The 25,400-nt window shown below is 39.8% G+C and overlaps 1 protein-coding gene across 1 annotated transcript; it reads left to right on the top strand.

Moving 5' to 3' along the window:
* Window positions 1-3,583: 3,583 nt before the first annotated feature.
* On the top strand, window positions 3,584-24,466 carry LIPN (lipase family member N). Its single transcript, XM_005897718.2, has 9 exons — window positions 3,584-3,688; window positions 5,057-5,174; window positions 7,634-7,832; window positions 9,485-9,594; window positions 12,779-12,915; window positions 17,542-17,688; window positions 18,590-18,661; window positions 19,194-19,265; window positions 24,233-24,466. Exons 1-9 carry the CDS (start codon window positions 3,584-3,586, stop codon window positions 24,464-24,466), a joined length of 1,194 nt encoding a protein of 397 aa, XP_005897780.2.
* Window positions 24,467-25,400: the final 934 nt, after the last annotated feature.

Genomic DNA, 25,400 nt, shown 5'->3' with positions numbered 1-25,400 from the left:
CCCTCATCGATAAGGAGTCCTGAGGAACAGGGGAAGCTCTCTTAACTAGGTAAGATCAAGACTCAGAACACCCGGGAGGCAGGTGGGGAGTAGGGGCCAGGGATGGGGCTCTGCACCGAGGCTTCCTGTGTTCCTGTCCTCTTGGCGCTGTAACCTTGGACAGATCTTTAATCTCTCTAAGTTTTCGCTAGTTTCATTGATAAAATGAGGATAATAACAGTAGCTATTTCCATGGCATTTCTTCAATATCTAAATAACATACATGAAACATTTAGAACAGGGCCTGGCACAAGCTGAGCCCTCAATACACATTAGCTATTATTAATTTCAAAAATGGCTTTAATTACATAACATTTGTAGCTATAAAATCAACTGCAGCCAGATAACAAGTTTATGGAAAGCTACTGAACTTCAAAAGTAAACTCTGAATTTCTCTAGAAGTCTGTCATTAAATTATTACCATAAAGTTTCTCTGATGTTACTCTTGCTCGTTCTTAGATAAAAAAAAAAAAATAGTGAAAGAGCTTACACTACAACTAATGCTTGTCACTGATCCTCCCTACAATCCCATAAGGTAGGTTGTTTTATTATCCTAATATCACCAGAAGGAAAAACAAGAGACAAAGCTACTGAATAACTTTCCCAAGGTCAGAAATCTTGTTCATGGTGAGGCTGGACTTCAAATTCAGACCACTGAACTGCAGCTCCCCTTTGATAAGTACTCTGCATTGTGATGTTGGTCAAACTGCTTTGAGGAGGCATGCTTTTAAACTGTGCTAAAGAAGAGACACTGAACATTCAAATGTGCAAAATTTGCCTTTGGTTGTTTACAAGAGAGATAGTTACATCATTTTAAACTCACCATAAACCTGTTTTCACATCACTTGAAACTCACCATAAACCTGTTTGTTTGAAGCTTCATTGTTCATTACTCTTGTTTATTTTGTGGGATGTTAGAGGAGCTTAAAGGATAACTCCACTTTTAGCTTCTCTATGGTGTGGAAACTTGTCCTCTGAGTCTTTATATATCCTGGCAACTCACAGTTAAGCAAAGATTTAAATTAAGTGAAAATCCTGTATTAAAATAAGAGAAAACATTAGCCTTCACTAGTTCGTTGTTTTGTTTTTTTTTTTTAAACTTTACAAATTGTATTAGTTTTGCCAAATATCAAAATGAATCCACCACAGGTATACATGTGTCCCCCATCCTGAACCCGCCTCCCTCCTCCCTCTCCATACCATCCCTCTGCGTAGTTCCAGTGCCCTGGCCCCAAGCATCCAGTATTGTGCATTGAACCTGGACTGGCAACTCGTTTCATACATGATATTATACATGTTTCAATGCCATTCTCCCAAATCTTCCCACCCTCTCCCTCTGCAACAGAGTCCATAAGACTATTCTATACATCAGTGTCTCTTTTGCTGTCTCGTACACAGGGTTATTGTTACCATCTTTCTAAATTGCATATATATGCATTAGTATACTGTATTGGTGTGTTTCTTTCTGGCTTACTTCACTCTGTATAATAGGCTCCAGTTTCATCCACCTCATTAGAACTGATTCAAATGTATTCTTTTTAATGGCTGAGTAATACTCCATTGTGTATATGTACCACTGCTTTCTTATCCATTCATCTGCTGATGGGCATCTAGGTTGCTTCCATGTCCTGGCTATTATAAACAGTGCTGCGATGAACACTGGGGTACACGTGTCTCTTTCCCTTCTGGTTTCCTCAGTGTGTATGCCCAGCAGTGGGATTGCTGGATCATAAGGCAGTTCTATTTCCAGTTTTTTAAGGAATCTCCACACTGTTCTCCATTGTGGCTGTACTAGTTTGCATTCCCACCAACAGTGTAAGAGGGTTCCCTTTTCTCCACACCCTCTCCAGCATTTATTGCTTGTAGACTTTTGGATCGCAGCCATTCTGACTGGTGTGAAATGGTACCTCATAGTGGTTTTGATTTGCATTTCTCTGATAATAAGTGATGTTGAGCATCTTTTTGTTAGCTCATGTTAGCATGTTAGCATCGTGTTTGTTAGCCATCTGTATGTCTTCTTTGGAGAAATGTCTATTTAGTTCTTTGGCCCATTTTTTGATTGGGTCATTTATTTTTCTGGAGTTGAGCTGTAGGAGTTGCTTGTATATTTTTGAGATTAGTTGTTTGTCAGTTGCTTCATTTGCTATTATTTTCTCCCATTCTGAAGGCTGCCTTTTCACCTTGCTAATAGTTTCCTTTGTTGTGCAGAAGCTTTTAAGTTTAATTAGGTCCCATTTGTTTATTTTTGCTTTTATTTCCAATATTCTGGGAGGTGGGTCATAGAAGATCCTGCTGTTGTGAATGTCAGAGAGTGTTTTGCCTATGTTCTCCTCTAGGAGTTTTATAGTTTCTGGTCTTACGTTTAGATCTTTAATCCATTTTGAGTTTATTTTTGTGTATGGTGTTAGAAAGTGTTCTAGTTTCATTCTTTTACAAGTGGTTGACCAGTTTTCCCAGCACCACTTGTTAAAGAGATTGTCTTTAATCCATTGTATATTCTTGCCTCCTTTGTCAAAGATAAGGTGTCCATATGTGTGTGGCTTTATCTCTGGGCTTCCTATTTTGTTCCATTGATCTATATTTCTGTCTTTGTGCCAGTACCATACTGTCTTGATAACTGTGGCTTTGTAGTAGAGCCTGAAGTCAGGTAGGTTGATTCCTCCAGTTCCATTCTTCTTTCTCAAGATCGCTTTGGCTATTCGAGGTTTTTTGTATTTCTATACAAATTGTGAAATTATTTGTTCTAGCTCTGTGAAGAATACCGTTGGTAGCTTGATAGGGATTGCATTGAATCTATAAATTGCTTTGGGTAGTATACTCATTTTCACTATATTGATTCTTCCAACCCATGAACATGGTATATTTCTCCATCTATTAGTGTCCTCTTTGATTTCTTTCACCAGTGTTTTATAGTTTTCTATGTATAGGTCTTTAGTTTCTCTAGGTAGATATATTCCTAAGTATTTTATTCTTTCCATTGCAATGGTGAATGGAATTGTTTCCTTAATTTCTCTTTCTGTTTTCTCATTATTAGTGTATAGGAATGCAAGGGATTTCTGTGTGTTGATTTTATATCCTGCAACTTTACTATAATCATTGATTAGTTCTAGTAATTTTCTAGTGGAGTCTTTAGGGTTTTCTATGTAGAGGCTCATGTCATCTGCAAATAGTGAGAGTTTTACTTCTTCTTTTCCAATTTCGATTCCTTTGATTTCTTTTTCTGCTCTGATTGCTGTGGCCAAAACTTCCAAAACTATGTTGAATAGTAATGGTGAAAGTGGGCACCCTTGTCTTTTCCCTGACTTTAGAGGGAATGCTTTCAATTTTTCACCATCTGGAACTGGACTATGTCAAGGCAGTTTCTATGTGAAAAAATAGATTAATCGTGTTCAGAGTTGGCTCACTGTATTTACTCCCTTCTACACTGTCTCAGCTTTCTCAGGATGTTATTCAAGTTTTCACGGGGGACTATTTCATTTCATTAATCACTTTTGACATATAACAACTTGTGGTTATTAAATGTTTTCTATCAGGCATTCCCACCATGTGGCTGTTTCTAACAACAGCCTATTTGATTTGTGGAACTCTAAATGCTGCTGGATTCTTCAATTTGGAAAAAGAAGCAAATCCTGAAGTGTGGATGAGTACTGTAAGTGATGGAGAATTCCAAAGAACATCAAGTAAAGCAAATTAATAGGTTGTAAGATTATTGAAGTTCCTGTTATAGCAGAAAATCTCTGATATAGACTAAACATAAGTGATTTTTAGAGATTTTCTGGTGGCTCAGACAGTAAAGAATGCCTGCAGTGTAGGAGACCTGAGTTTGATCCCTGGGTAGGGAAGATCCCTGGAGAAGGGAATGACTGCCCACTCCAGTATTCTTGCCTGGAGAATTCCATGGGCAGAGGAGCCAGGAGAGCTACAGTCCATGGGGTCTCAAAGAGTTAGACATGACTGGCAACTGAGCAAACACAGATTTTAAGCCCTCTGGACGATATATGTGACTGCCCTCTACTGGACCGTGGTTTTATTCCTTTGAACCAAGTGCAGTCTCACAGTTGACATTTGTATATAGAAACATCAATTGTTTTATATATGTGTGTGTGTGTGTGTGAGTCACTTTGCTGTACCCCTAAAACTAAAACGACATTGTTAATCAACTATACCCCAGTATAAAATAAAAACTTCAGAAAGATGTAATACCTACATTCTGTGTATACACAATGGAACTTTACTCAGCTGTAAAAAGAATAATGCCATTTGCAGTTATATTGATGGGCCTAGAGATTATCATACCATGTAAGTCAGAAAGAGAAAGACAAATAGCATATGAAGTCACTGACATATGAAATCTGAAATATGATACAAATGAACTTATCAAGAGTCGGACACAACTGAGTGACTGAACTAACTAACGAAACGGGAGCAGACTCACAGAGAACAGATTTGTGGTTACAAAGGAAGGGGGACGGGGAGGGTTTGGGATTAGCAAGTGCAAACTATTATGTATAGAATGGATAAACAACAAGGTCCTATCGTCTCCTGCCTAGCACAGGGAACTATATTCAATATCCTATAATAAACCGTAATGGAAAAGAATATGAAAAAGAATATATATAATACATATATATTGTGTATATATGTATAAAACTGAATTGGTTTGCTATACACCAGAAACTAACACAAATTTGTAAATTAACTACTTTTCAATTAAAATATGTCTATATGTACTTTAAAAGAGACAACTGACTTGAGAATATAGTTTTGTCAGAAGAACGGGTCAAAGGTAGATATTATCTCCAAATCCCCCAAAGCATTCACCACTAGCAGACACTTTCTAATAGTCTACCTATTTTTTTAATTATGACTTTATGTAGTAAATTAATCTCACTGTTACCTGGGGCTGCAGATTTCAAATAATTTACCCTAATAAGCACACACTAGCTGCTCTGTTCTGGCTCCTTTTGATAACCTTTAGAGAAAATGTGTAGCTAATGCTTCTATTTTTACTGAGCAGAGTGAAATCATCACCTATAATGGCTACCCCAGTGAGGAGTATGAAGTAACCACTCAAGACGGGTACATACTCAGCGTCAATCGGATTCCCCATGGGCGAAAAGACACCAAGATCACAGGTACAAGACATGTCTATCTTGAGAAGGAGAATTGCACATGACTAAAATTTAGTACAGGAGAAGTTACTGGCTGTTCATTAAGACAGTGACTGATTTATCAAAATTGGTTTGAATTTTGGATTCGTTTTTATACAGTTAACAGGAAGTCTCATTGTATTCCAATTCTCTGAAGGCAGGGAAGAACTGAAAATTACAAATGGCAAGACTGATCTAGTTGACTGCTGCCAGACTTGCTTCTTAGGGAGTCAATGTGGAGGTGGAGCCTACCTTATGTCAACTCATTGCTTATATTTCACGTGAGAAATTGCTGTATTCCCATAAAGTGGATTTCCTGATTTTTGGAAAGAGATTGTGTATATGCGTCAATCCCAATCTCCCAATTTCTCCCACACAACCCCCTTTCTCCCTAGATATCCATGTATTTGTTCTCTACATCTGTGTCTCTATTTCTGCTTTGTAAATAAGATCATCTATACCACTTTTCTAGATTCCATATATATGTGCTAATATAAGATATTTGTTTTATTTTTCTGACTTACTTCACTCTGTATGCCACTCTGTAGGTCCATCCACATCTCTACAAATGACCCAATTTCATTCCTTTTCATGGCTGAGATGTATTCCGTTACATACATGTACCACATCTTCTTTATCCATTCCTCTATTGACGAACATTTAGGTTCCTTCCATGTCCTGGCTATTGCAAACAGTACTGCTATGTATCCTTTTGAACTATGAGGGAAATGTAACCACATATCTTCCGAGAAGGGAGAGAGAAGAGTAAGCAAAGTATCTGCAAAGGCTCAGTGGTCTTTATTTACCAAATCATTTACTGTGATTGCTCTGCATTATCTCATCTCCCATCCACATTCAGAGGCAGCTAAAATCATGTTGCTTAAGAATTCAAGAGTTTCAAAATGAAAAAATGGGAGTGTGACATGGGTAGGATTACTATATAAAATATGAGATGCCCAGTTAAAGTTGAATTTCAGATAAAGAGCAAATGAGTTTTTCATATGCCTCATTTTATGATATACTTATATTAAAAAGCTGCTGCTGCTGCTGCTGCTAAGTCACTTCAGTCGTGTCCGACTCTATGGGACCCCATAGATGGTAGCCTACCAGGCTCCCCCGTCCCTGGGATTCTCCAGGCAAGAACACTGGAGTGGGTTGCCATTTCCTCCTCCAATGCATGAAAGTGAAAAGTGAAAAGTGAAAGTGAAGTCGCTCAGTCGTGTCCAACTCCTAGTGACCACATGGACTGCAGCCTACCAGGCTCCTCCGTCCATGGGATTTTCCAGGCAAGAGTACTGGAGTGGGTTGCCATTGCCTTCTCCTATATTAAAAAGCTGCTGCTGCTAAGTCCCTTCAGTCATGTCGGACTCTGTGCGACCCCATAGGTGGCAGCCCACCAGGCTCCCCCGTCCCTGGGATTCTCTAGGCAAGAACACTGGAGTGGGTTGCCATTTCCTTCTCCAATGCATGAAAGTGAAAAGTGAAAGGGAAGTCGCTCAGTCGTGTCCAACTCTTAGCGACCCCATGGACTGCAGCCTACCAGGCTCCTCCATCTATGGGATTTTCCAGGCAAGAGTACTGGAGTGGGGTGCCATTGCCTTCTCTGATATTAAAAAGCTTGTTCATTATTAATATGAAATGTAAATTTAACAGGGCATCTTGGGTCTTTTTGTTTATCTTTATTTTTGTTTTTGCTAAATCTTGCAACACCAAGCATGATGAAGAGTTGGGGGGAGCCACTATGAAGTATAAAAGGACAAACATTTATAGGAAAGACTTTGCTTAAGAAGGGAGGATAGAGGAGAAGGCAATGGCACCCCACTCCAGTACTCTTGCCTGGAAAATCCCATGGATGGAGAGCCTGGTAGGCTGCAGTCCATGGGGTCGCTAAGAGTTGAACACGACTGAGCGACTTCACTTTCACTTTTCACTTTCATGCTTTGGAAAAGGAAATGGCAACCCACTCCAGTGTTCTTGCCTGGAGAATCCCAGGGACGGGGAAGCCTGGTGGGCTGCCGTCTATGGTGTCGCACAGAGTCAGACACGACTGACGTGACTTAGCAGCAGCAGCAGCAAAGTGTCTAACCCGGTGGGTGCTCCTGCTCAGTATTACCGGAGACATTTGGAAATAGACATTTCCCATTTAGCTGTGTTTCCTCCCAGATGGGTTGGAAGGAGATTAGCACATATGCACCTCCTGGGCCTTGAAGCCTGATGTTCACTTTCTCTCTCCCTCTCTTTTAAAAAAAAAAAAAAAAAAAAGAAGGAGGATAGAATTTGGACAAGATTGGGAATTAAAATATATTTATTATGTGTCTCTTTTTGGTTTTGGTTTTTTCCAGTGGGGTGTGTGTGTGTGTGTGTGCGCGCGCGTGTGATTCTTATGTTTCTGAGATGCTTTAGTTGTTATAAATTTCTCTCTCTGCCTTCTTGCCTCCCTCTAGGTGCCCGACCAGTTGTATATCTACAGCATGCCCTGTTTTCAGACAATACCTCCTGGCTTGAGAATTTTGCCAACGGCAGCCTTGGATTCCTTCTAGCTGATGCTGGTTATGATGTATGGATGGGGAACAGTCGGGGGAACACTTGGTCAAGAAGACACAAAACACTGTCAGTGAACGAAGAGAAATTCTGGGCCTTTAGGTAAACTATATCTAAGAAAGACCATGAACACAATTTGAGACAAGTCCTTTAAATATAATAGTGTGGACGGTATTAATAATAATGTATGATACTTGGAGTCACACAGCTCCTTGCAGTCTCTACTAACAGCTCAAAGGAAAGAAACAGCAGGAAGCTCTGATTTACACTGATTCTTAGACAAGTGAATTATCATTTCAACAAGGTCATTTTAACATACGTTCCTATCCAATACAAAGTATGTCTCGAACGACAGCTTAGAAAATTTCTGGAACAAAGTATGCACTCATGCAGCCAATATTTACTGAGTGCATATTCTATGTACTGTTCTAGTCCCTGAGCATTCAAGAGTAAACCAGCCTCCACCTTCACGAAGCTTATATTTTTATCCTAGTGATGCTATTACAATTTTTTTTCTCTTGGACTGTCAATTAGTTTTGTAAAGATGATGTATATCAGTACTATATTATACCTACAGGAACTGTGGTTGAGAATGTATAGAATACCATTTTCAGGAAAACTCTAATATGAGATCTTTACAACCTTGTTATTAGGCAATAGGAAAGAATCTTTTGACACGCTGACTGCTTGCTTTAATGAAAGTGTTTTCTGCTGTCATCAGAGAATAGGCTGATGCCTGCAGTATCCTTTCTCAGGCTTAAACTCCCTGGTTGTTTGAAGCCTGCTGCTAGAACAGAACCATATTAATGAAATATTCCATACCTTATTTCTGTACCTACTGACAAGTTGGAAGGAAAGGAAGAATAGGCCAGATTGTTAGGGTGAAAGCTTTTGCCCAGGGGCAAGCATCACGAAATACTTCATGTAGCTGGTCCTTGGTTGGGAACTTGCAGCTTGTTTACTGTAAGGCATCACAATGATTCTCTTATACTGGAAAGTATCAATCTATATTTCCTCTCATGTTCTTTTAATAAGCAGGTCCTTAGTTTGTGAAGTACCTAACTCAACCATATATTATGTAGGCATTTTTTGTTCTCTCAACATTTGTATTAATGTTGGCTGAACCAGTACTACAGGATTTTGCTATATATTGAATATAACCATATATGGACAGAAATAATAATAGCAATGTCCGATTGAATGTCTAATTGCTGCTAGAGTCATTCCTTTAATACTATCCAGCCCCCAAAGCTCCCCTGCCATATAGCACTGCCATGCTTATTTTACAGATGATGACACTTAAGCTCAGAGCATTTAAGTAACTTACGGAAAACTACTCAGCTAGTACATGATACAATCATGATTTACAATTACTTCCATTTTGAAATCTGGGTGTTAAATGGCCCTAAGCATCTTGAAGTTCCCTGGGAGAGACTGAGAGAGAGGTGTGCAAACCAGATTAGGTAAAGGGCAGCAAAAGAAATGCAAGAGAAGGGAGTGAAGAGGAAGAATGTCAAGACTGAATTTCAGAAAATGTAGTATACACAAGCCTTGAAATCATTCCTGCTATTAGAAAGTAACACATATAAGTGTAGCAAACAAAAACCACAATAGCCTACATGTAACTGGATAAATAATGAAACACAAACCAAGTAAGTGGACAGCACAAAATTCTGTGTATAAAAAATAAATGAGCAAGTGCTCTGTTTTGAACTTAGCTGCAAATATTTATAAGGTTCTGTTTTATTCTTTAGCTTTCATGAAATGGCCAAATATGATCTCCCTGGAATAATAGACTTCATTGTAAATAAAACTGGTCAGCAGAAGTTGTATTTCGTTGGATATTCGCTTGGTACTACAATAGGTATGTTTACAAGGGTCAACATTTTTACAAGGGTCAGAGCCATGCAAGGGTTCACCTTGGAATCAGGAACAGTCACTGTTCTACATTTACAGTGTCCTTAATTATATGTCCTGCGGTGGGAATGTAATTCTAGTGGCTGTAAACCTGAATTCCAGAGACTGTGAGTTTGTAGGAAGAATCTTTCATCCATTTCCAGTCACTGCAGCACAGTTGTAATGGTGATGTAATTTGCCAGGAATTCCAAAGAAATATTTCTGAAGACTGAGTCTCCAGATCTCCTCCAGGCTGAAAAAGTAAAGCCAAATTGCATAAAATATCCTTGAAGAATGTTAAATATACATCAATCATACCTTCCTCACAACCCACATGGACTATTAAAAAATAAAAAAGAGGGATTATATTCATATTTGAACAAATGTTAAAAGATATAGTAATGTTTTCTTTGTGAATCAGAATGCAAAAACTTACTATAATAAGTAAATTGGGCATATACATTCAGTGTATGATTCATGGGTGGCACAAGGGGTAAAGAACCCGCCTGCCAATGCAGGAGACATAAAAGACACGGGTTTGATCCCTAGCTCAGGAAGAGCCCCTGGAGGAGAAAATGGCAACCCACTCCAGTATTCTTGCCTGGAAAATCCCATGAACAGAAGAGCCTGGAGGGCTACAGTCCATAGGGTCACAAAGAGTTGGACACGACTGAAGTGACTTAGCATACAGTTAACTGTAAGCACTGTATAGAAAGTTTTTTAAAAGTCCAAGAAATGTACTTTGAATGTATACTTCTTAATGGTTTCCCAAATTTTTTCAAAAAAGAAATCAATAATCTAGCTCCAAATAAAAATTTAAAAACCCTATACTACTAAAAATATGAATTTGTTATCAATCTTCCACTAAAATTTCTAATTTTAAGAGACTGGGTTAAAGGAAAATGTACTCTTAGTTTGGGTGAAACTGTGTGAGAGATAATAAATAATCCTACATTACCACTATTATCATCAAGAACAAACATGTATTTACCAGTGCTTTATACTGATAGAGTAAAAATGAAAGTTGCTCAGTCATGTGTGACTCTTTGTGACTCCGTGGACTATACAATGGAGTATACATGTCTATACATGGGCTATACAGTTCTCCAGGCCAGAATACTGGAGTGGGTAGCCTTTTTCCCTTCTTCTGGGGATCTTCCCGACCCAGGGATCACACCCAGGTCTTCCGCATTGCAGGATTCTTCACCAGCTGAGCCACCAGGGAAGCCTATTTATACTGATAGGCAGCTTACAAATTTAGGAGAGCTGTGAGGCTGTGAGCATTGTTTCCCAGGGGGCGCTAGAGGTAAAGAACCCACCTGCCAGTGCAGGAGACATGAGAGACCTGGGTTTGATCCCTGGATCGGGAAGATCCCCTGGAGAAGGGCATTACAACCCACTCCAATAGTCCTGCCCGGAGACCCATGGACGGAGGATCCTGGCCAGCTACTGTCCATAGGGTTGCAAAGAATCAGACACAACTGAAGCAACTTAGCTTGCAGCATATGAGCATTAGAGAGAATATACTAAAGGAGTATCAAAGAACTAGTAAGAGGACCCTATCCCCCAACAACAAAAAAAAAACCTGCCACTAACAGGAAAATAATCATACCATAATTGCTAACAGAAGCATTTTCTATGTTTAGGGCTTTTCATTCAGGACCTTTACTACAATATCCCTCTCTAAGCTTTAGAACAAGCCTACCACTATTATTCCCATCTCATAGAAAAAACAGAAGTTCAAAGAAATTAATTGGCTCCTTCAAGGTCTCTTAACACATTAGAGATGGCACCCAAAATTCACACCAGGTAATCTTGACTTCACTGATGGGGTTCTCGGGTGCTGTGGAGAGATTGTATGGAGAAAGATGATTTGAGTGTGACTAGAAAAGTAGGTAAGACTCAGATATGCTCTCATTACCTGATTGGCAGGGAAAATAGTCACTTTGATTATCAGGGCTCTGCATTGCATTTCAAGCATGACATTTTTCAGTGAGCATGATTTGCATCCTGAGCAGAGAAATTTCTGTTATGTGGGAAGGAACGATTCTTCACAGGACTTTTAACAAGTCAGGCCCAGCCCATTAAATACAGCGTAGAGTAGGACTCTTCAGCCAGTATGACCATCAAAAAATTACCTCTGCACGTTTCTAGACATCTTCTGGGGAGAGCTATTATGCCTGTTTCAGTTTTTGCATCAGTGCCCAGCCAGCTCCTTTTCTGGTTAAGACAGTTTCAATATTTCAACAAGAAATTCAGAAAAAAAAAAACAAACTTCTGCTATGGTTTTGCGTGCGCATAAACACACACACACACAATGGAGGGGGGCCCAGGAAAGCACAACAGGGAATCAAAACAAAGAGAACCTCCACATAGACTTTCCTGTGTGGGCCTGAGCCCCACCACCTTCACCCTCATATTGCTAGATACAAATGCAGTGCTATTGCTTTATAAATGCAGACACTTGGTCCTTCCTGGGACCATGGTGGACCTTTTGGAAGCAGAGAAGATTCTGGAGGTTTGGTAAGTATGCAATGAAGCACTGGGAGCAATGCAATCTCGTTCCACTCTGAGAAAGAAAAACCGTGGAATAGCTGTGTGTGTGTGCTCAGTCACGTCCAACTCTTTGTAACCCCACAAACTACAGCCTGCCAGGCTCCTCTGTCCATGAGATCTTCCCAGCAAGAATACTGGAGTGGGTTGCCATTTCCTCCTCCAGAATAGCTATATGGTGATGCATAAAGAGCTGATTGATTTACCTCCTACAAACTGATCATTTATTTCTAGAGGTTCCGTGACTCTGTCATGCCCAAGTTGGAGTAGAGTGAGAATACTGCCAGTGCTTAGCCCCTGCTTGGTGGGGGTTGAGGGCATGCTCAGTGTACTTGGCAGGAGTTGCTTCAGCAATTTATCCCTAACTTTCCCCAACCAAGTTAAATGTCTAGAATAAGAAAGAAATGGAGATTTGAGAGTAGACAGGGTTGAAAATGGATTAACTTTGCAGAATAACTCAGAAGAGTTGCCCAATTCATCCCCCTCAATTGCTGCAGTAGAAGAATAAAATGAAAAAGGAGAGCTTCACTTTTGTTAGTAGAAACATTACATCACTACTCCTAAATTTAATGCGGTTGTCTTATCTCATGTTTTCTTAGGGTTTGTAGCCTTTGCCACCATGCCTGAACTGGCACAAAGAATCAAAATGAATTTTGCCTTGGGTCCTGTGGTCTCTTTCAAATATCCCACGGGCATTTTTACCAGATTTTTCCAACTTCCAAGTTCTGCAATCAAGGTAAGTTCTTCCTTTTGCCACAGTGTATATGAGGATCTCCTTTTGGATGATAGACCCTTATTATTTGAAAATCTATGAAACGAAAGTAGGACATTTTGAAATCTGTAGATCCCAGACTCTGGGGGCAGGTGCTGTGTGTGTGTGTGTGTGTGTGTGTGTGTGTCTACGTCACAGCATCTACAGCTCTCATATATAACTCACTATACTCAGTTATTAACAGACCTGAGTATAACTCAGAATTTCTAGCTGAGCTGACTGCTATGGCAGTTTCCTTGTTCTGTTCTTGTTCCACTGGGCATGTCAACGAATTCACAGTGCTCAAACGGAAGACATTTTTCGATTTGATCACTGATGTCCTTGACTTTGATGTTAGATAAGTTGGAATAATATACCCCTTTCCATATGGGAGCTTGCTTCAATTTACTAAAGCGAAAATGCCAAAGCCTAAAGGTTTTACAGCTGAATTATTCATTCAACTATTTATTGGTTATTTTCCATTGGTTGGAAAACTGGTTTGATGGTCAATTGTGAATTTAAGATTTTATCCATTAAAAGTTTTTCTCTGTTTGCTTTTTGTTTCTCTAAAAAGCTCACTGACTAGTATTTTATCAAGATTGCCCCTTAAATGTGAATTGAAGGATAAAATAAGTTGTGGCCAAAATGAGATCAAAGAGACAAGTCAGGATATCAATAATTCATTTTTAAGATGAGATCCTGGTTTGTGGTGGAGAGGTAGGAATGGGGAAAAAAAAAGGATTTATGAGTTAACACAAGGAAGAACTTTCATGAGACCTCATGATTGATTTGATAGTAGGTTTTTGGTATTGTTTAATAAACTTAGTTCTAGGAGGTCTGCTAGGTCTTCAGCTTCAGCTGATCAACTTCCGCTTCTCTACCGTCTTCAGGTGATAGAGGCATAGATTTGAATTACTGTGATGTTGAATGGTTTGCCTTGGAAACGAACCGAGATCATTCTGTCACTTTTGTGGTTGCACCCAAGTACTGCATTTTGGACTCTTGTTGATTATGAGGACTACTCCATTTCTTCTGTGGGATTCTTGCCCATAATAGTAGACGTCATGGTCATTTGAATTAAATTCACCCATTCCCGTTCATTTTAGTTCACTGATTCTTAAGATGTTTATGTTTATTCTTACCATCTCCTGCTTGACCACGTCCAATTTTCCTTAATTCATTGCTCTAACACTCCAGGTTCCTATGCAATACTGTTTTCAGTATCGTATCTTTTTGTTCTTTTATACAGTTCATGAGGTTCTCACTGCAAGTATACTGGAGTGATTTGACATTCCCTCCTCCAGTGGATCATATTTTGTGGGGAAAGACTAGAGATCTCTTCAGGAAATTGGAGATATCAAGGGAACATTTCACCCAAAGATGGGTACAGTAAAGGAGAGAAGCAGTAGAGACCTAGCAGACATTGAAGAAATTAAGAAGAGATAGAAATAAAACATGGAAGAACTGTACAACAAAGATCTTAATGAACTGGGTTAGTACAATGATGTGGTCATTCACCCAGAGCCAGACATTCTGGAGTGCGAAGTTAAGTGGGCTTTAGGAATCACTGATGTTAATAAAGCTAATGGATGCAATGGAATTCCAATAGAACTAATCAAAACCTTAAAGGATAATGCCATCAAGGTGTTGCATTCAATATGTCAGCAAATCTGGATGACCCAGCAGTGGCCACAGGACTGGAAAAGGTCAGTCCTCATTTCGATCCCCAAGAAGAGTAGTACTAAAGAATGTGCTAACCATTGGAAAATTGTACTTATTTCCCATGCTAGTAAAGTCATGCTTAAAATATTGCATGCTAGGCTTCAGCATTATGTGAGCCAAGAACTTTCAAATGTCCAAGCTGGGTTTAGAAAAGAAAAGAAACCAGAAATCAAATTGCCAGCATTTGCTGGATCATAGAGAAAGCAAGGGAATTCCAGAAAAAAGGTCTATGTCTGTTTCATCAACTATGCTAAAGCCTTTGACTCTGTGGTCATAACAAACTGTGGAAAGCTCTTAACGAGATGGGAATACCAAACCATCTTACCTGTCTTCTGAGAAAGCTGTCTGTGGGTTGAGAAGCAAAAGTTGGAACCCTGTATAGAACAGCTGATTGATTCAAGATTGAGAAAGCAGTATGACAAGGCTGTCTGTTGTCACTCTGTTTAACCTATACACTGAGCAGATCATAAGAAATGCCGGGCTAGAATCAAGATATACAGGAAAAACATCAACAACCTCAGATATTCAAATACTGCCACTCTAATAGCAGAAAGTGAAGAGGAACTAAAGAGCCTCTTGATGAGAGTGAAGAGGGAGAGTGAAAAAGATGGCTTGAAACTAATATTAAAAAACCTAAGATCATGGCATCCAGTCCCATCACTTCATGGCAAACAGAAGGGGGGAAGGTGGAAGTAGTGACAGATTTCCCCTTCTTGGGCTCTAAAATCACTACAGATGGTGACTGCAGCCCTGAAATCAGAAAGTGATTGCTTCTTGGCAGGAAAGTTGTGACAAACCTACACATGTGTTGAAAAACAGAGACATCACTCTTCCAACAAAGATCCGTATAGTCAAGCTATGGTCTTCCCAATGGTCATGTGCAGTTGTGACAGCTGAACTGTCAGAGAGCCAAAGAATTGATACCTTTGAACTGTGGTGCTGGAGAAGACTCCTGAAAGTCCCTTGGACACCAAGGAGATCAAACCAGTCAATCTTAAGGGAAGTCAACCCTGAATATTTGTTGGAAGTACTGATGCTAAAGCTGAAGTTCCAGTATTCTGGTCATCTGATGTGAACAGTCAACTCACTGGAGAAGTCCCTGATACTGGGAAAGATTGAGAGAAGAAGGAGAAGAGGGTGTCAGAGAATGAAATGGCTGAATGGACATGAACCGATGCAATGGACATGAATTTGAGCAAACTTCGGGAGATGGTGAGGGACAGGGAGGCCTAGTGTACTGCAGTCCATGGGGTCTCAAAGAGTCAGACACGACTGGGCAAATGAACAACAGCAACAATAAACTTAGGGATTCCCAGGTGGCTCAGTGATAAAGAATCCACCTGCCAATGCAGGAGATGCAGAGATATGGGTTCAATCCCTGGGTCAGGAAGATCCCCTGAAGGAGGAAATGGCAGTTCACTCCAGTATTCTTGCTGGGAAAATTCCATGGACAGGGGAGCCTAGAGAGCTACAATCTATGGATTTGCAAAGAATGGGACACAACTGAATGACTGAGTACAATGCTTCCCTCATAGCTCAGTTGGTAAAGAATCTGCCTGCAATGCAGGAGACCTAGGTTAGATTCCTGGGTTGGGAAAATCCCCTGGAGAAGGAAATGGCAATCCACTCCAGTATTCTTGCCTGGAAAATGCCATGGACAGAGGAGTCTGGTGGGCTACAGTCCATGGGGTCGCAAGAGTCAGACACGACTTAGTGACTAAACCACAATGTAACTTCCCTTTTGTGTGATTGATAGTTCTATTTCAAAATGTGTTGGCATCCATTAATTTGGGATGTTTTCTACATTGGGGCAGAGTTAAGCAGGCAAACTGCTGCTGCTAAATCACGTCAGTTGTGTCCGACGCTGTGCGACCCCATAGACAGCAGCCCACCAGGCTCCCCCGTCCCTGGGATTCTCCAGGCAAGAACACTGGAGTGGGTTGCCATTTCCCTCTCCAATGCATGAAAGTGAAAAATGAAAGTGAAGTTGCTCAGTCATGCCCCACTCTTAGCGACCCCATGGACTGCAGCCTGCCAGGCTCCTCCATCCATGGGATTTTCCAGGCAAGAGTACTGGAGTGGGTTGCCATTGCCTTCTCCAAGCAGGCAAACTAGTTAAAGTAAATCCAGAGATAGACACATGTATCACTAAGTATACCTGTTTTGCATATGTATTGCTTTGCCTACATAGGTCAGGTCTGAGGTAGGTATTTCCCCTAATTTATCTCAGTTTCTAATTCCCTATTAAACTTTCTGCCAATTTAAGTCCCATTCTCTACTCCTACCCCTCCATAATATCTGTTGCCCCTAGAAGCTCCAGTCATTCCATCGGAGATCCCCACCCAAGCTTGCTTTTATAAACTCTAGAAGTTTTAATCAAGCTGTCGCCCATGACATCATTTTCTTCTATCCAATGGCACCCTCCCTTCAGTATACTTTCCTCTACTTTTTAGCATGAAAGTCATGCACTCTGGTACACTATCAGAAAGGTGATGTGTACATGGGTAAAACCCTGCTTTTCTTTCCTAATCAAGGCAATGTTTGACCTTAAAGGAGAAACTGTTCTACTTCTTTTGCCAGTTAATGAGAAATATAGGTAATCCCTGATTGGACTGATGTCAGGGGAGCTTTCATAATGGATAAATTAGCTAATCTGGGGCTGAAGATCATTGCTACCATCTCCTTGTAAATTACGTTTGATGATATTCCCTAGGTAAAGATTGATTTATAAATAGTTACTTTTCCAAAATAACTTGGTCTCCTTGAGCAAAACAGGAAAAAAATAAATGAATATAAATAGATTCCTAAGAATTCTCATTCCGGGGTGAAGGGAATGTCAAGAAGTCTGAAAATGATTCTTGAAAGAATAATTATTTTTATTTTTTACAGAAGTTGTTTGGTACCAAAGGTTTCTTTTTAGAAGAAAGTATAGGGAAGTCACCTTCTATCAAAATCTGCAACAATAAAATATTATGGGTGATATGTAGAGAATTTATGTCTTTATGGGCAGGATCCAACAAGAAAAACATGAATATGGTATGTATAATGATTCGAGGGCCGTTTGATGCTTTTAGAAATTCCAGCTTTCCTTTGGTTCTTCTTTTTGTTTTTTATTCATTTATTTTTGGCTGTGCTGGGTCTTTGTTGCTGTGCAGGCTTTCTCTGGTTGCAGGGAGTGGGGGTTACTCTCTAGTTGAGGTGCGTGGGCTTCGCATTGCAGTGGCTTCTCTTGTTCTGGAGAACGGGTTCCAGGCATGCTGGCTTTAGCAGTGTGGTTCCTGGGCTCTAGAGCACAGGCTCAATAGTTGTGGCCCATGGGCTTAGTTGCTCCACAATATGTGGAATCTTCCCAGATCTGGGATCAAACCTGTGTCTTCTGCATTGGCAGGTGGGTTCTTTACCACTTAGCCACCAAGGAAGTTCCCTTTGTTTCATTTTGATGCATCTATCATATTACATAAATTAATGCAGTGTTCTTAATTCATTTTAAAGGCAGAGATTTTCTCTGCCTAGAAGATTAGATATTCAGTGTGAAGACTGGAGAAGAGAATAGGCAGCTTCATCCTTTCATCTCTGGTCAAATTTAAGCTAATAGTTGTCCAACAATAGGTAGCAGTTTCACATGTTTGGAATTAGCCACCACTTACTATAGTCAGCTTGATTTTATAATACAATGCATTAAAAAATAAAATAAAATCCTAGGAAAGAGGCTTTAAACTTATTCTTTGTGCCCTGTCTTGTTGGATCACGTTAGCCTCAAATAAAATGCACCACTTGAAACATATAAATGGAATGGAATGGAATGGATTCTGCCCTGCCATTCTACTGCAATATTTGTTTATTCATTCTTAGCATAATTATTCTCTGCTTCTTAAAGGCACAGTTTTTTCATTGGGTGGTCATTGCTTTAATATGTTTTGTTTTGTTTTGTCTTCAGAGCCGAATGGATGTGTATATGTCCCATGCTCCCACTGGATCATCAATACAGAACATCCTGCATTTAAAACAGGTAGTGTCTTTGTCACGGAAAACCATTCCCCTTATTTTCTTTATATTTGAAAGGACAGAGTTAGCATGTGTGTTCTAAGAAGCTTGGCAGCTAGCTTCCATTTAACCTTTTTCTGCATCTTTATAGTTGCATTTCCCCGGATTTTAAGAGAAAGAACAAGGTATGTGCAGATCAAGTCGGTCACATAAATGAATCCCATTTTCAATACAAGCTTGTAAAGTAGGCTCTGAGCTGAAACTAACATAAACTTGGAGAACCTCAGAAGAACTGAGCCTTCCCCAGAGAGAAATACCTGCCGTTTGATTTCCCTCAGTGAGTCTTGGGTTCTCACTAGCTTTTCCTTCAAACCAAGGAATTCATGGCCTCCCTTTCTCTTGATCTTGTTTTGCACACTGACAAATTTATTTATATCCTCCGGTGATGCAGAAGCCTTATTTTCTTCCCAGCATACAGTATACTTTTCTAAGATTTGCTATTAACAATCGTAATTCTTATTCTGAACACTACTTTTCTATAAAACATTTCATTCCAGCTTTACCATTCTGATGAATTCAGAGCTTATGACTGGGGAAGTGAAGCTGAAAACAGGCGTCACTACAATCAGGTGAGTTACTCAGAGCAACCCTAGAAGGCTGGCTTTGAAAAATTATCATGATAAATTATTTGACAGTAAAAGGATCCTAGCTGGCACTTGGTCACATTCACATTGGTATACAGAGATTTTTCAAAGTGCATTTTAAATATTTATTTATTTCAAAAAATCTAAAACTAAAAAAAGTATATACTAAGGAAATTAAGTTGTTTATAATCCCTCCACCCAGAGATAACTAGATGGATCAATATTTTGTTACATTTCTTCCAATCACAACATCACTACTTTTCCACAACTTTCAATCTTGTTTTTTTACTTATAGTCATAGCAAAACATAACTAATGTTGCAAGAGACATTTTTAATATAATTGTAATGGCTGCATAATAATTAAAATTGTATGATAAAATTTATATAGTAACTGAATACATACTTCTTGATACCAACAGAAAAAAATAAAATTGCACATAGAAGTTAAGAGAATTATCCACTTGTGAGGAGTGGAGTCTTAAGGCATCTTTTTCCCTCTAACTTTCCATACCAAAATTTATGTATTCATTTAGCCATCCAATACTTTTAATCAACGCTGTTGCCAAGCTTCCATTTTTTTTTCTAAGTCAGAAGCTGGGTTTCTCAGTATGAACTAAAAATGTTAAATTAAATTTTTCCTTTATTTTCCCAAACTGGCATACTTAAAGCTATGGGTACAAACATAGGTCAATTAAATTGTTTCTGGACCTCAAATGAGTCGATCAGACCAGTCAATTTCTCAGTTGTTGTTTAGTCAACAGGTCATGTCCAACTGTTTTGTAATGCCATGGACATTAGCCTGCCAGGCTCCTCTGCCCATGGAATTTCCCAGGCAAGAATATTGGAGTGGGTTGCCACTTCCTTCTCTCGGGATCTTTTCCACCCAGGGATCGAACCCATGTCTCCTGTATTGTCAAGCGGATCCTTTACTGCTGAGCCACCAGGGAAGCCCTCAATTTCTCAGTAACAGATTGAATTGTTAGGGAAATGAATCTGCTAGCTTCTAAGACAATGAGTGTGGTATATAATTATATTATTTTTTATTAGCATGATTAAGATGTGATTTACATACAGTATAAGTCACTGATTTTATATGCTCAACTCAGTGTTTCAACGAATATATCCAGTCATGTAACCATATCACAAGCAAAATATTGAACATTTTCATTACCCACAAAAGTTTTCTCCTGTTTCTCAGACAATATAAATTCACAGATGCATATATTTGCAAATGCTTAGAAAAAGGCCAAAAAATAAACAGCACATGTTAAAGTGTTAACTCTCAAGAAAAGGAAGAAAGAAAAGGTGAAGTGGATGCACATAAAGGAGTAAAAGGAGGCTCTTATTTTGGATTTCACACACTTTTGTTCTCTTTCATTGTTTTTCATGAACATATTATATTTATATATTGTTTATATTTACAAGAAAATAAGACCAAAAAATCACATACACATAAAACCATTATTATCAAGTTCTCTTTTTTCAGCTTTATTGAGGCAAAACTGACCCAAAAGATTTAATATTGAAGTATATGATGTGAAAATTGAGAGTGTAAATGTTCTCAGAATTTACAGTTAAGCTAGCTGGGCCTACCCTACTCCAGGCCAATTCTATTTTATTTGCTTGCAATTTTGTATCATTGGAAGTCAGTTTTTATTTTATTTTATTTTTAAACTTTACAATATTGTATTAGTTTTGCCAAATATCGAAATGAATCCACCACAGGTATACATGTGTTCCCCATCCTGAACCCTCCTCCCTCCTCCCTCCCCATACCATCCCTCTGGGTCGTCCCAGTGCACCAGCCCCAAGCATCCAGTATCGTGCATCGAACCTGGACTGGAAGTCAATTTTTATTCCGTTCTCAACAGTGTGTCCTCTTCATAAGTTCCCAACACAACCTCTGTGTCCATTTTATGTTTTCTTGAGAATAAAAAGATTAACTTATATAAGCCTTATGAGGGTAGGAATTTTCTTCTGTTTTGTTCAGTATTGTGCCAGCTGGTAGAGTAGCTGGCACTCAATAGTCCCTTGATAATCATTTGTTCTATGAATGAAATTTCTTAACTTCCCTCTAATCCACCTTAAAATCTCTCTGTCTTTTTGATTCTGTCTTTCCTTTCACTCTCAGAATATGATGGTCCTCTTATCCAAGTTATCCTGTCTTGTGTCCTCAATCCCCTCTCTTCTCATCTATTCTTACTGGCTTCTCTTACTATCTTAAATGAGCTCCTGTTTCATACAAAAAAACAAACAGAAACCCTTCCCTCAAGCCTTCAATTCTATCAATCCATGCTTCCATCATTTTGTTTTTATCAACATTTTTTAATATCTAAATATGTTAAGTATCTCTACTTCTCCACTCACTCCTGAACACTGGAAAAGGTAGTTTGAGTCTTCATCCTTTTATTATAGCTGTTCTATTTAAGGTACCTTCCCTGGTGGCTCAGACTATAAAGAGTCTCCCTGCAATGTGAAACATCTGGGTTCAATCCCTGGATGGGGAAGATCCCCTGGAGAAGGAAATGGCAACTCATTCCAGTATTCTTGCCTGGAAAACCCCGTGGATGGAGGAGCCTGGCAGGCCTCAGTTCATGGGATCATTTGTGGCTTTTAATTGCCAAACATAATTGCCTGTTCTCACTTGTAGTGTTAGTTACCATAGACTCCTTGCAACTTACCACCCAGACTTGGATTTCCATAATGTAACACTCTGTTTTTTTCCCTCCCTTTTTGATTGCTCTCTTTATCCTCTCACTAGCTACTCTCTAACCCTCACTGCTCTCAATTATCAGAATTCTCCACAATTCTTCCCATATCTCTCCCCTTTGTGTTTGAATAGTTTAGCCATCTCTACAGCTTCAACTGAGGGCTTCGCTGGTGGTTCAGTGGCAAAGAATAGGACTGCCAGTGCCCGAGATGTGGATTCGATCCCTGGGTCAGGAAGATCCCCGGAGAAGGAAATGGCAACCCACTCCAGTAATCTCGCCTGGGAAATCTCATGGACAGAGGAGCCTGATGGGATATAGTCCATGTCATCACAGAATCAGACATGATTTAGCGACTGAACAACAGCTTCAGTTATCCTGCTCTGAGGATAATCCAAACTGCCTGCCTGTATTTTTTCGGGACCCCTTCCCAACAAATTTCTTCAAGTCATCCCACAAACTAGGCAGAGCTATGAGAAATGACCCTGCCTTGTCTCTAAAACTTCTGAAGGATGCCCAACTGCCTTAACCTGGCATTTAGACCTTGACTGTCTCCAGTCTTATATCTTACTGTATTCCCTTACATACTTTCTTTTTGGGGTACACTGGGCAGCTTGCCATTCCTGACCATAGCACACATGCTCTATCTGCCTGCCCACCTTCATCCTTATCTTTAAAATACAACCTTTCCTCAATGAAAATGACAGTGTTAGTTGCTCGGATGTGTCCAACTCTTTGCAACCCCTTGGATGGTAGCCCACTAGTCTCCCCTGTCCATGGGATTCTCCAGGCAAGAATACTGGAGTGCGTAGCCAGGCTCTTCTCCAGGGGATCTTCCTGACCCGTGGATCAAATCCCGATCTCCTGCATTTCAGGCAGACGTTTTACCATCTGAAGCACCAGGGAAGCCCTTCAAATGACTGCTCTTTACATGAAACCTCAGTGGAAAATAATTTCTTCTTTGTCTTCATTTCCATCATATTTGGGGAATGTTTTGTAGCATTTAACATACCCTCCTTTGTATCAGATCAGATCAGATCAGTTGCTCAGTCGTGTCTGACTCTTTGCAACCCCATGAATCGCAGCACGCCAGGCCTCCCTGTCCATCACCAACTCCCAGAGTTCACTCAGACTCACGTCCATCGAGTCAGTGATGCCATCCAGCCATCTCATCCTCTGTTGTCCCCTTCTCCTCCTGTCCCCAATCCCTCCCAGCATCAGAGTCTTTTCCAATGAGTCAACTCTTCGCATGAGGTGGCCAAAGTACTGGAGTTTCAGCTTCAGGATCATTCCTTCCAAAGAAATCCCAGGGCTGATGTCCTTCAGAATGGACTGGTTGGATCTCCTTGCAGTCCAAGGGACTCTCAAGAGTCTTCTCCAACACCACAGTTCAAAAGCATCAATTCTTCGGTGCTCAGCCTTCTTCACAGTCCAACTCTCACATCCATACATGACCACAGGAAAAACCATAGCCTTGACTAGACGAACCTCTGTTAGCTAAGTAATGTCTCTGCTTTTGAATATGCTATCTAGATTGGTCATAACTTTCCTTCCAAGGAGTAAGCCTCTTTTAATTTCATGGCTACAGTCACCATCTGTAGTGATTTTGGAGCCCAGAAAAATAAAGTCTGACACTGTTTCCACTGTTTCCCCATCTATTCCCCATGAAGTGATGGGACCGGATGCCATGATCTTCATTTTCTGAATGTTGAGCTTTAAGCCAACTTTTTCACTCTCCACTTTCACCTTCATCAAGAGGCTTTTGAGTTCCTCTTCACTTTCTGCCATAAGGGTGGTGTCATCTGCATATCTGAGGTTATTGATATTTCTCCCAGCAATCTTGATTCCAGTTTGTGTTTCTTCCAGTCCAGCATTTCTCATGATGTACACTGCATATAAGTTAAATAAACAGCCTTGACATACTCTTTTTCCTATTTGGAACCAGTCTGTTGTTCCATGTCCAGTTCTAACTGTTGCTTCCTGACCTGCATACAAATTTCTCAAGAGGCAGATCAGGTGGTCTGGTATTCCCATCTCTTTCAGAATTTTCCACAGTTTATATGCAAATATTTATTTAGCCATTTTGCCTTGTTCCTTCACACTCCTTGAATATAGGGACCATTGCATGCTGTCTTCCTATGGTCATTGTAAATACTCATCTAGTAGTCTCTCTACTTATTTGAAATCAGTTGTTGCTCTGAGGAGCTTCCTCTCATGAAATGTCCTTTCTCTGTCTTCCGTAGAGTCATCCTCCACTATATGACCTGACTGCCATGAAAGTACCTACTGCTATTTGGGCAGGTGGAAATGATATTCTTATCACACCCCGAGATGTGGCCAGGATACTCCCCCAAATCAGGAATCTCCGTTACTTCAAACTATTGCCGGATTGGAACCACTTTGATTTCATCTGGGGCCTCGATGCTGCTAAACGAGTATACAGCAAAATCATAGATTTGATGAAGTCATATCCCTAACTGCAATATACCTACTTTTCAGATAGGAGTTGCTTCCAAGCCCATAAGAGGCTTTGGGGAAATACTAGTCTACTTAAATAGCAGTGAGAGGTACACCGGCCTCCTTCACCTTGTTGCTTTTGCTGAGGTGTTCTCTTATCATGGCATCCCAGCTAGGAATTATTCCAACTGTGCTGCTCTTTCTCAAGCAAATGTCCACATCTGAACTCTCAGAATCTCTTCCTTTCAGTCAGAGCCAAGTCCATGCTTTTCATCTAAGAAGCTCTAGCAAACTCTTCTCTGCTAACTGTACACTTCAGGGAAGAATTAAAGGAGGCCTTTGTCTTTCTTATTTCAAATATATATAGTGGCTTCATGCAAATAATACCCACTCCCCATCCTGTCTTTTCAAAGGATTGAATGTAAGCATAGGAGTGCTGGCCTAGAAAAATCTTGTCGGGAGGTTATTTGGGAAAATATTTCAGATGGCTGTAATCTGTGGCTTTCTCAAAATCACAGTCCAAGCAATAGTCACATGGTCATCTAGTAGACAAGCCATGAAATAAGCCTGATCCACATCAAGCTTGAAAAGAACAGCAGAATGGAAAATGAACCACATCAAACTATTCCTGGAGTTTTACTGTTACAAGCTGGGGGATTGGGAGGCGGGTGCAGAGACAAGATTGAGGATGACTAGGATAAACTGAATTTCTAGTTGTTAAAATTATTCACTGTAGACTACTGTCTTTAAAACAAGGTTAAAGTGAATAAAGCTTTTTGAAAATAGTGTACTAGAACTCATAGACAGTAGTCTTAAGTGATAGCATTTGAGAGCTCATTCTTTCTTGTTTTGCTTTAAAGATAAACTAAACTGATCAGCCATTATGCCTTCATTATCAAAGTGGAATTTATACTATTGCATTCATACCCTTTAGCATTTAAAGCAGCTTTCTGA

This window comes from Bos mutus, chromosome 26 (genome assembly GCF_027580195.1).
Source record: "Bos mutus isolate GX-2022 chromosome 26, NWIPB_WYAK_1.1, whole genome shotgun sequence".
Lineage (NCBI taxonomy): Eukaryota > Metazoa > Chordata > Mammalia > Artiodactyla > Bovidae > Bos > Bos mutus.
This window is presented reverse-complemented; position numbering and strand designations above follow the sequence as displayed.